General features: G+C 36.7%; 1 protein-coding gene across 1 annotated transcript; it reads left to right on the top strand.

Moving 5' to 3' along the window:
- The first annotated feature begins 8,306 nt into the window (after positions 1-8,306).
- Positions 8,307-10,772, top strand: LOC122601062. The gene is made up of 3 exons (XM_043773838.1): positions 8,307-8,784; positions 8,881-9,204; positions 10,561-10,772. Exons 1-3 carry the CDS (start codon positions 8,307-8,309, stop codon positions 10,770-10,772), a joined length of 1,014 nt encoding a protein of 337 aa, XP_043629773.1.
- Positions 10,773-11,310: the final 538 nt, after the last annotated feature.

The raw sequence follows: 11,310 nt of genomic DNA, 5'->3' as shown, positions 1-11,310 counted from the left end.
TTGTAATTTTAAAATGAAAAGTTAATTTTTAGGGATTGAAAATTTACAGTGGTCATTAAACGACAATTGATGGTTAAATCCTTTTACAGTGGTCCTTAAACGACAATTGATGGTCAAATCCGAAAAGTGGTTTAATTTGTGATTTTTTAATGGGCTTTGCCAAATGACATTCTTTACCAAAAAATGTTATCTAAAGATGGACTCTTGATACTAAATGTACTAAAAGTGCACAAATTAATTGCATATTACCAAAAAAATTTAAAAATGGACTTGTGATACTAACCGTACTTGTTTTTTACAAATGTTAGTGACATGTTTAAAGACTGTCATTAGAAAATTTCTTTTTACAATATAGAGATGTATAGTTAATATATTTTTCTTTAACATTCATCTATTACTGTAGTAGCTATGAAAAGTCACCCGTAATAACTTAGGATTATACCATGAGTTTGAGATGAATCGGCTGACAAAGCTGATAGAACTAAACAGAAAAATAAAATAAAATTTGTTACCAGTTTTTTACCAAAGCATGGTCGGTCAACATTCTGCTACTTGTCATGTTCCTATTGGCTCATGTATGTTAAATGACATTAAAAACGAAGTATTAAGTGGGAGTTGCTCTCCATTTACCATTATCCACTTATCTACAACTGCCTACGACTTTGGACCACACTTCTGTCGACATGGCATTTTGGAACATGTCCATGTTGGACAAAGTTAGATGACTTTCACTTTTGTATATTTTCCTTTTTTGAATATGATAACAGTTTTTCCATAAATTCTTAAATCTATAAATTAAATATAAAATTAAAGGTTCGAGCCAGTAGACAAGATTTTATATAAAAATGTTATTGTGTCTTTATGCAAATTAAAGGTTCGAGTCAGCAGACAAGATTTTATATAATATGTTATTGTGTCTTTATGCAAACTATTAGGTGATTTTTTCTAAGTATTAGGTTAAGAGATTCTAACATGAACCCGGTTAAATCAATATAGTCTAAACATCCGTAATATTTAATTGCCAAAAAATCAAAGAAAAAACATAATTTGGTTGTAACGGTTGCCAACAAGTTTTTACATGAGACAACATTTATATGGCTTCATATAAGTGGATAATTATTATGTTTGACATATAGACTAAACATATTAAAGGTTGATATTTGTAAAATTTAAAATTAAAACTAAAAAGAAATTTTTTTTATAATAATTCTTATCGTTATTGGAGTATGATCATGTTAATTATAAAACGTATGTCCGGAAATAATTTAAGCCTACGGGGTCACACGAAATGACACAGTAACTCTATATTATTAATTAGTATATTAAAGTAGTATATTAATTAAAATAAAATCACAAAATTAATTAATTATGGATTTAATTAATTAAAGAGGAGGTGATGGATTGAAATAAGGAAAAAGGAGTTGTTTCCTTATTCCACCATAGGGCCGAAAATTCCAAGGGGAAAATCTCTGGGGATTACTTGGTCACTAAGTTTGAAACCCTCTTAATTAAGCCCATAAATAGAGGGCTTGAGCTTAAGGGTTTTTCATAACTTCACACAAGAAAAATCTCTCCTTTCTCCCTCTCTCTTAGTTCGACCGAAACCCCACTGCAAAGGGGTTTTCGGTTTTTGATTTTTAGGCATAAGAAAAATTGTTTTCGGTTTAGCTTAGAGGGTTTAAACAAACGGTTGTTTGGTTTGTGATTTGGGTACTAGCATACAATATACGAGGTGTCTAGTGTGCGATCATAGAAGAGTTTTCCTTTAAACCCTAACAAATCATAATAAAAAAAATATTATCTTATTATTTGAAGTTTTGCATAAGGTACACATCTCACTTCTATTATTTGTTAATTAATTTGATTGCATATATGTTTCGATTCTTCCGTTGGGCATACTCGTGATTATATGTTTTATATATGTCATATTCTAATAGTGGTATCAGACCCACATATGTGATCTATTAATTACAAAGATCAAAACTTGAAGGGGGGTTTAAGGGTTGGTTTTTAATTAATTGTTTAATTATCTAAAAGAGTTTTCTTATTTTTAATTAATTAAAATCGTTTTAATTAAATAAAATATAGGGTTTTGTTTAATTAAATTGACCTAATTCAATGGTGGATTGAAACCCTCATGGCAAGTTTTGAATTTGTGAATTGACATGATTTATGTGTTATAAATTGCATGTTACGTGTTACTTGATTATTTAAAGTTGTTAAATAATAGTAAAATCACAAGGAATTCATGCAAAATTTATTGTGATTTTACTAAATATATATATATATATATATATATATTGCAAAACATGATGATCAAATAATTAGGGTTAATTATTATATAATTGTGTGACTATTTGAAATTTTTTTGTGTGATTTTCTGATTTGCGACAGTTCACTAAAAAATTCATATCTTTTAATCATTAATGAGTTAGAGGTTGTGCTTTGGACAGTAGATGCTCAATACATAGGGCTAAAACTTTGTAGTTCTGGTCGAAAGCTAAATCGGACCAAAAACTGGTCTAAACTGGTCGTCAAGCTGCTGGAAATTTCCAGTCAGCATGTTTATGTATTATTACTTGTTAGTTAAAATTGTTTAAAGGCTTACGCAATCAAGGTAACTTGATGTATGTGGTCCTCTTTTCCGGAAGGGGGAGCCGGAATTTAAACATATTAATGAACCATAGTGACCATGTTTATGTGACCTACCTTAACTTGTTGCTTGATTAAAATAGTTCGGTAATTAGTAAGTTTATTAATTTTTGTATTGTTTATAAGTTGTATAAAGGTGATGCAAAAATTGTTTACTTGGAAAAATATAACCTTGACTAAGAACTATCGAAATAGAGATTTCATTAATAAAATTGGAGTCTTACAACTTTGAGATACACCGGCCCACCCATTTGAACAAACTCTAAGTGAGGTATAAGTTGGAGTGCATTAGCCTTCTAAAAGAGTGGGTTTTTAATTGCGTTCATCGCAAACCTTTGCCCTTGCGCTTCTTTGTGCGTTCAAATGGAGCCACCGAGCTCTCTTGTGTTGTTAAGACCATAAAAAATGATTTTATTAAATGTTATGTTATGAAGATTTGCATGAGTCTTCATACATAGATTCACATCAAATGCATTACCCATTTAAAGTTAAGTCATTGCCACCTACTTTGATTAGAACACTTGCCAGTGCTTTTCGCTTTGCGTGAGACCGTATGCGAATTGTATCTCTTCAAGGTAGATTACCACTCGTTGTGAGACAACGGTGAACTATCTACAGGTTCTTATTGGGCGAATTAAAACGAGTTAAGAGGTGAGATCCTTGACCCGTGGCATAAGATGAGACAAAACATGTTTACAAAGCACTTAATACCCCTTTACAGTGTTTTTGTAAGTCCTATAAATCTAGGAGTTGCATGAATGCAATTATCGTTTTCACGATTACCCATACCGATAATTGAACTTTTGTCTGTTTTGTAGATGGCAACAACAAATCGTACTCAAAACATACATCAATTGGCTTTTAGGTCGATGCTAGAAAGGGAAAAACTTTCTGGACCAAACTTCAATGATTGGTATCGTCAGCTAAGGATTGTTTTAAGAGCTGAGGGGAAGTACCATATCCTTTAAGAGCAGAGACCCGTTGTTCTGGGTGCCAATGCTGCTACTTAAGAATTGACGAATTATGCTGCTGCGTATGGTAGACATAATGAGATTGCTTGTTTGATGTTGGGAAGCATGAATGCTGACCTTTAAAAGCAATTTGAGCATTCATTTCCATGTGATATGGTCACTGAACTCAAGTCTTTATACGAAAAGCAAGCCGGAGTGGAGTTGTTCGACCTTGTTGATCAACTTCATGACTTGCGATACGACCTTGTTGAATTATGCTTATCCGCAACCAGTTACAATTGGCATGATTCTCAGGTCTTTATCTAAGGACTTTGAGGAATTTGTGAGCAATTATACTATGCATAGCATGAATAAAACCATTACTGAACTTCATGCCATGGCGAATGAGTATGAAAAGAAGCTTCCAAAGAAATCTGCTACACCTCAAGTTCTCACGATCAAGGGGGGAAAGGTCCACAAAGGGAAACGACCGAAGGGAAAGGGCATCAAGGATAAAGGAAAACAAGTTGCTACTCCTAAATCTAAAAGGACCCCTCCGGTGAAAAAGGAAAATTTTGTTAAGGACCAATCTTGTTATCACTGCGATAAAGTGGGACATTGGAAACGGAATTGCCCTAAGTATCTTGCTGAGTTGAAGAAGAAGTAAACTGGTTCAGCCAGTACTTCAGGTATCTTCACTATTGAATTATATTCATTTTCTAAGCGGAATTCATGGGTTTACGACACCGGGTGTGGTACTCATATCTGTAATTCTTTACAAGGGCTTACAAGGAGAGGGAAACTGAAGCCGGGATCTTTAGCTTGTTCGTGGGAAATGGCCTACCGGCAGCTGTAGAAGAAATAGGCATTTGGTTTTACCTAGTGGTTTAATAATTGTTTTAGACAATTGTCATTATGCACCTTCTATTACTAGAGGTGTCATTTCAGTTTCTTTGTTGAAAAACAACGGATTCATTAATGTTTTTAATGATTATGGAATTTCAGTTTCTCGTAATAATGTTCATTATTTTAATGCTATTGATTGTGATGGTATTTATGAAATTGAAATGCGTGGTTGTGATTCAAAGGATAATTCAATGTATAATGTTAGAAAATGAGTAAAGCTAAATTCGGACTTGACTTATCTTTGGCATTGTCGACTTACTCATGTTGGCAAGAAACGCATTGAAAGACTTCAAAGAGACGGTCTCTTACAAATGAAAGATGAATCATTTTAAAAATGCGTATCTTGTGTTTCGGGCAAAATGACAAGAAAACCTTTTCCAAATAAACCGGAAATGGCTAAAGAGCTACTTAGACTAATACATACGGATGTATGTGGCCCATTTAGACATGTGTCAAGGAGAGGTGCTAGCTACTTCGTCACTTTTACGGATGATTTCAGTCGTTATGGTTATGTTTATTTGATTAAGCATAAACATGAAGTTTTCGAAATATTCAAGGAATTTAAAAGTGAAGTAGAGAATCAACTCAGTAAAACCATCAAGATTCTTCGTTCGGATCGAGGTGGGGAATACTTAAGTCAAGAGTTTAAAGATTATCTTAAAGCTTGTGGAATAGTTCAACAACTTACTCTTCCATATACTCCTCAACATAATGGTGTTTCGGAGAGGAGGAATCGAACCTTGATGGAAATGGTTCGATCTATGATGAATCATACGACTCTTCCTTTTCGTTTTGGGATTATGCCCTTGAGACTGCTGTTCGCATTCTCAATATGGTTCCAACCAAGAAGTTTAACAAGACACCACATGAATTGTGGCATGAGAGTGTTCCCAAATTGTCTTACTTGAAGGTCTGGGGATGTGAGGCACTCGTGAAACGAGATACGCCTGACAAACTTGAATCTAGATCTGTTAAGTGCATCTTTGTAGGATACCCAAAGGAAACGATGGGTTACTACTTCTACTTTCCAAAGGAAAACACTGTCAAGGTATATAGATTTGCTGAGTTTTTTGAAGAGCAACTCATATCTCAAAAGGACAGTGGGAGGATTGTTGAACTTGATGAGCATCAAGAAGATGTGTCAACTTCTGAAAGCACTAGGAATCTTCAACTTGGGGGGGGGGGAATGTTCAAAGAGATGAATCTCTAAATGAATATCAAGTTGAAGATGAAACGATTCCATTATGAATTGTTTCTTCAAATATATGCAACCTAAATAATGTGTATCATGGATTCGAAGTGGATGATCTTCTCATCCTATTTGATTTAAAACAAATTTCTTTTCGATAAATTCTACGGAATTTCTAACTCTTTCAATAAACTAACTTTCAATTTAAAATCAATATGACGTGGTGTCTTTAAAAACCAAACTCTTTTTAAATTACTTAAAACTCGCTAACTCTTATTAGTCTCCGTGGAAGGAACCTTTACTTACTTCAATCTATATTACATACGAACGGGTCCACTCCCGATTGTGTGTGGTAAACGATTCGGAGTATTTATAGGATTTTAATTTAACTAGATTTTCACACATCAAGTTTTTGGCGCCGCTGCCGGGGACTAATTTAAGAGTTTTAATTTGAGATTTCGTAGTTGATCCTTTCTTGTACTCTCATGCAAGAAAGTTACTTGCTTTCTTAGGTTGCTTTTCAATTTTTAGTTTAAATTTTCTGTTTTGTTTATTTTGTGTAACTTGGTGCGTTTTACGGTTTTCTTTGTTTGTGTTTTCAGGTTTTGTTTCTTAGTTAATGACCACAAGGGCTACCGATATTCCACTAGTAAGCCCTCAATCAAATCCGGGAAAGACGAAGAGAAGAGGAAGGAAACCATCTAAAACCGTTAACCCTTCATCTAGCAAAATAGATACCTTAAACTTAAACGTTGAAGCCGAAAGTTCCACACCACCGGAAAATAGACCTCAAACTCCACCAAAGACTTCACCGAAGAATTCACCAAACTCAACACCAAACTCCACTCCACCCTCTACACGTCCTACTACACCAAGAAACATGGCCGAAGACATGGTTCACCCTTTTGATAGGACTATTGGGGAGAGTACTTGAGTCATTGCACCTAATAGGGGCTCGGCTATTCGTCCTCCAACCACCGCTCCAAATATCAATGTCAAAGGTAATCACTTGTCTCGGGTTGAAGAGAATCAATTCGATGGGGTGGTTAAGTGGGATCCGTATGATCATGTGGAGAAGTTTGAAAAAGTTTGTCGATTGTTCAAGTATGGAGAGACTCAAATGCCACTTGTTAAGCTCGAATTGTTTCCGTTGTCTCTCACGGGAGAGGCGGCGAATTGGTATAAGAATCTCGATGAGAACATATTTGAAACATGGAAAGAGTTGAGAGAAGGATTCATTGAGCGGTTCTTTCCGGCTCAATTGGTTGAAACAATGAAGTTGGAGATTAGGGCTTTTAAGCAAATTAGTGGTGAAGATTTGGTTGATGCTTGGAAGAGATTGAAGGAGTTGATGAGAAATTGTCCGGGGCATGGTATTCGATTGAATGAGCACATTCTTATTTTCTTCCGGGGTTTAGATAGCCGTACTCAAAGGGAATTGGATTGGGCTTGTGGAGGTAACATTAACAATGTCACTTATAATGAAGCCTATAAGATTATGGAAGATATGGTTTGTACTAGTGTAATTCGAGAAGCGGGTAGGACTAAATCGGATCTTGTAAAAACGGGAAGGAGAAGTGTGGCTCGAGTTGATAGTGGTAGTGAAGTTGTGGCTGAAATTAAGGCATTGGCAAGTCACATGGATAAGTAATTTGCAAGCATGGATGGTAGATTTGGGTTGATTGAGAAAGATTTGAAGACGGCGGTTGTGGGGTGTGATATTTGTGGTGATAGGCATTACACGGAGGATTGTGATAAGGCACCACGGAATGAAGAAGTTGATTATGTTCAAAATCAGTATCATCCACTGTTTGCAAATCGAGGATTATTTCAAAGGAATGGAGCTTATCAAAACCGGTACCAAGGTAATTCTAATTCTAACTTTAATTCTAATGGTGTAGGAAATTATAGGTCCACATTGGGAGCTTCATGGCAAGGAAGAAATCAAGGAGGTCCTTCGGTTCAACCGGTAGAGGTTGTTGATCCTAATGCCGAGCTTAGGGATCTTATGAAGAAGTTCATGGTTGATCAAGACAAGAAGAATGAAAACTACCGAACCGACATCACCGCTTTGAATTATAAGTTGAATCAAAATATCAAAAGTCAACAAGCGGTGATCAAGGATTTAGGAGTAAGGCTTGATAGAATGGGTAATTCTAATCGTCAACAAGGTTCATTGCCAAGTAATACCCAACAAAATCCTAAGCCTTCCGGTTCGAATGATGGAGGTAATAAGTATCAACACCCGAATGTTAGGAATGAGCATGTAAATGCCATTACTACTCGGTCGGGAAAGGTAGTTAATTCTCCTATTTCTAGTGCTACTAATGTTCCTACGTAGGTTGATAGTGAGGATGAGGAAGAAGATGAACAAGTTGATGAAGAGATATTAATGGAGCCGAACCAAGCCGTGAAACCACCGGCCGTTCCATCTACATCTACTACTCCGGTCGCTACACCGGTAGCTAAACCAACGATTGATGAGCCTCAAGTCAAGCCATACAAGCCGAAGATTGAGGAAGGAGAAGCTCAAGGAGCAATACCGTAAGTTTGTAGACATGATTAAATCGGTACATATTAATGTGTCTTTGGTTGATTTGCTTTCAGGGATGCCGAATTATGCTAAGTTCATCAAGGATCTTGTAACGGATAAGAGGAAGCTAGAGGAAGCTAAAGCTACTTTCCTCAATGCGGAGTGTTCGGCGATTGTGCAAAATCAAATTCCTTCCAAGCTTGAAGATCCAGGGAGTTTTCTCATTACTTGTTCTCTAGATAATAAGCTTAATTGTGATGCTTTGGCCGACATTGGTGCAAGCATTAATTTGATGCCTTTTTCGGTTTATAGGCGATTGTATTTAGCGGCTCTTAAGCCAACTCGGATGAGCATTAGGCTCGCCGATCATTCTTTCCAATATCCCATGGGGATTGCGGAAAATTTGTGTGTGAAAGTAGGCCATATTGTCTTTTTGGCTGATTTTGTTATTCTTGAGATGGAAGAGGATGCCAAGGTTCCTCTTATTTTAGGCCGACCTTTCTTGTATACGGCCGATGCCATCATTCGTGTTAAGGATAAGATTATTTCATTAGGCATAGGAAATGATAGAATTTCGTTTTCAATTGATAAAGCTTTGCAACATCCTTATTCTACCGATGATTCTTGTTTCAGGATTGATGTAATTGAAGAAGACGAAGCTTTGGAAATGGAATTAATGAGTTTCTTGGACACAGATGAGGGAGAAGCTTTGCTTGCTTGTAGTAAAGAGGAACAAGTGATGGTTGCGGACATGGTAAGAGAGATTATGGAGGTAAGCACGGATGAATCAATGCCGGAAGATGAGACTTTTGAGGAAATTAAGAGGGATGGTTTGAAGATTGAAACTTCGGTAGACAATCCACCAACCGATTTGGAGCTCAAGCCACTTCCCGAGCACTTGGAATATGCATTCCTTGAAGGTAAGTCGCTTCTTCCCGTTGTCATATCATCATCACTCTCGGATGATGAGAATGGTAAGTTAATGACTGTGTTGAAGGCTCATAAAAGAGCCTTTACTTGGCGTACAACTGACATACCTGGAATTAGCCCCGAATTTTGTAAACATAAGATTAATTTGCATGAAAATTTTAAACCAAGTGTTCAAAGACAAAGGAGGCTAAATCCGAATATGAAAGATGTCGTTAAGAAAGAGATAATTAAGCTTTTGGATGCCGGAATTATTTATCCTATCTCTGACAGTCCATTGGTAAGTCCGGTCCATTGTGTACCAAAGAAGGGGGGAATGACCGTTGTCACTAATGAAAATAATGAACTTGTACCAACTAGAACGGTCACCGGGTGGCGTGTGTGTATTGATTATAGGAAGTTAAATGATGCAACCCGTAAAGACCATTTTCCTTTACCCTTTATTGACCAAATGCTCGAACGGTTAGCCGGAAATGAGTATTTTTGCTTTCTTGATGGTTTCTCCGGGTACTTTCAAATACCCATTGACACCAACGATCAAGAAAAGACGACCTTTACATGTCCTTTTGGCACATATGCTTATCGTAGGATGCCATTTGGATTGTGTAACGCTCCCGCCACCTTCCAAAGGTGTATGATTGCGATTTTCCAAGACATGTTAGAAACATCTATGGAGGTTTTCATGGTTGATTTCTCGGTCTTTGGTGACTCTTTTGACAAGTGTCTTTCCAACTTGGATAAGATGTTTGAGCGATGTGAGCGGGCACACCTTGTTCTTAATCGGGAAAAATGGCATTTTATGGTTAAAGAAGGCATAGTGTTGGGTCATAAGGTGTCTAGTTTGGGGATTGAGGTAGATAAGGCTAAAATTGATGTTATTGCTAAATTACCTCCACCAACTAATGTTAAAGGTGTTAGAAGTTTCTTGGGTGATGCCGGGTTCTACCGTAGGTTTATTAAAGATTTTTCTAAGATAACCCGTCCTATGACTCGTTTGCTTGAGAAAGATGTGCCTTTTGAATTTAATTCGGATTGTTTGAAGGCATTTGTTTTGTTGAAAGATTGTTTGACTCACTCACCCATTATGGTTTCTCCCGATTGGTCTCAACCTTTTGAACTAATGTGTGATGCGAGTGATTTTGCAGTTGGAGCAGTTTTAGGGCAAAGAGAAGGAAATCATTTTCGTCCTATTTACTTTGCTAGCAAGACTCTTAATAGTGCTCAACAAAATTACACCACTACTGAAAAAGAGTTACTTGAGGTTGTGTATGCATTTGATAAGTTTAGGTCGTATTTGGTTCTTAGTAAGACCATTGTTTTTACCGATCATTCGGCCCTTAAGTACTTGTTTGCTAAACAAGATGCTAAACCTCGTCTCATACGTTGGGTCTTGCTTTTGCAAGAGTTTGATCTTGAGATAAAGGATAAGAAAGGGGCTGAAAATTTGGTGGCCGATCATTTGAGTAGGTTAGAGGATCCTCACCGTGAGGAACCTAAGGGGGATGATATTGATGATGCATTCCCGGATGAGTCTTTAATGAGCATTGAATCTAACGTTCCATGGTATGCAGATTTTGCTAACTATCTTGTTGCAGGGGTACTTCCAAAAGGATAGACAAATCAACAAAGGAAAAAGTTCTTTTCCGATGTTAAGCATTATTATTGGGAAGAACCCTATTTGTTTCGTGTTTGTGCAGATGGAATGATTAGAAGATGTGTTGCGGGTGGAGAAACTCGTTTGATTTTGGATGGATGTCACCAAGGGCCAACCGGTGGTCATTATGGACCAACCGTGACTAGTAAGAAAGTCTTTGATGCAGATTTTTATTGGCCAACAATTTTCAAGGAAGCTCAAACTTTGGTGGATACTTGTGATGCGTGTCAAAGTCAAGGGAACATCACAAAGAAAGATGAAATGCCTCAAAACTTTATCCAGGTTTGCAAAGTTTTTGATGTTTGGGGTATTGATTTTATGGGACCCTTTCCGCCTTCAAATAAGTGTCTTTACATTTTAGTGGCGGTTGATTATGTGTCTAAATGGGCCGAGGCTAAGGCCTTGCCAACAAATGATGCACGGGTAGTGATAGATTTCTTGAAACAATTGTTTTGTCGTTTTGGGTGTCCTAAGGCCTTAATAAGTGATCATGGAACTC

This window comes from Erigeron canadensis, chromosome 5 (genome assembly GCF_010389155.1).
Source record: "Erigeron canadensis isolate Cc75 chromosome 5, C_canadensis_v1, whole genome shotgun sequence".
NCBI classification, from domain to species: Eukaryota; Viridiplantae; Streptophyta; class Magnoliopsida; order Asterales; family Asteraceae; genus Erigeron; species Erigeron canadensis.
The sequence above is the reverse complement of the archived record's forward strand: the minus strand, read 5'-3'. Positions and strand labels throughout refer to the sequence as shown.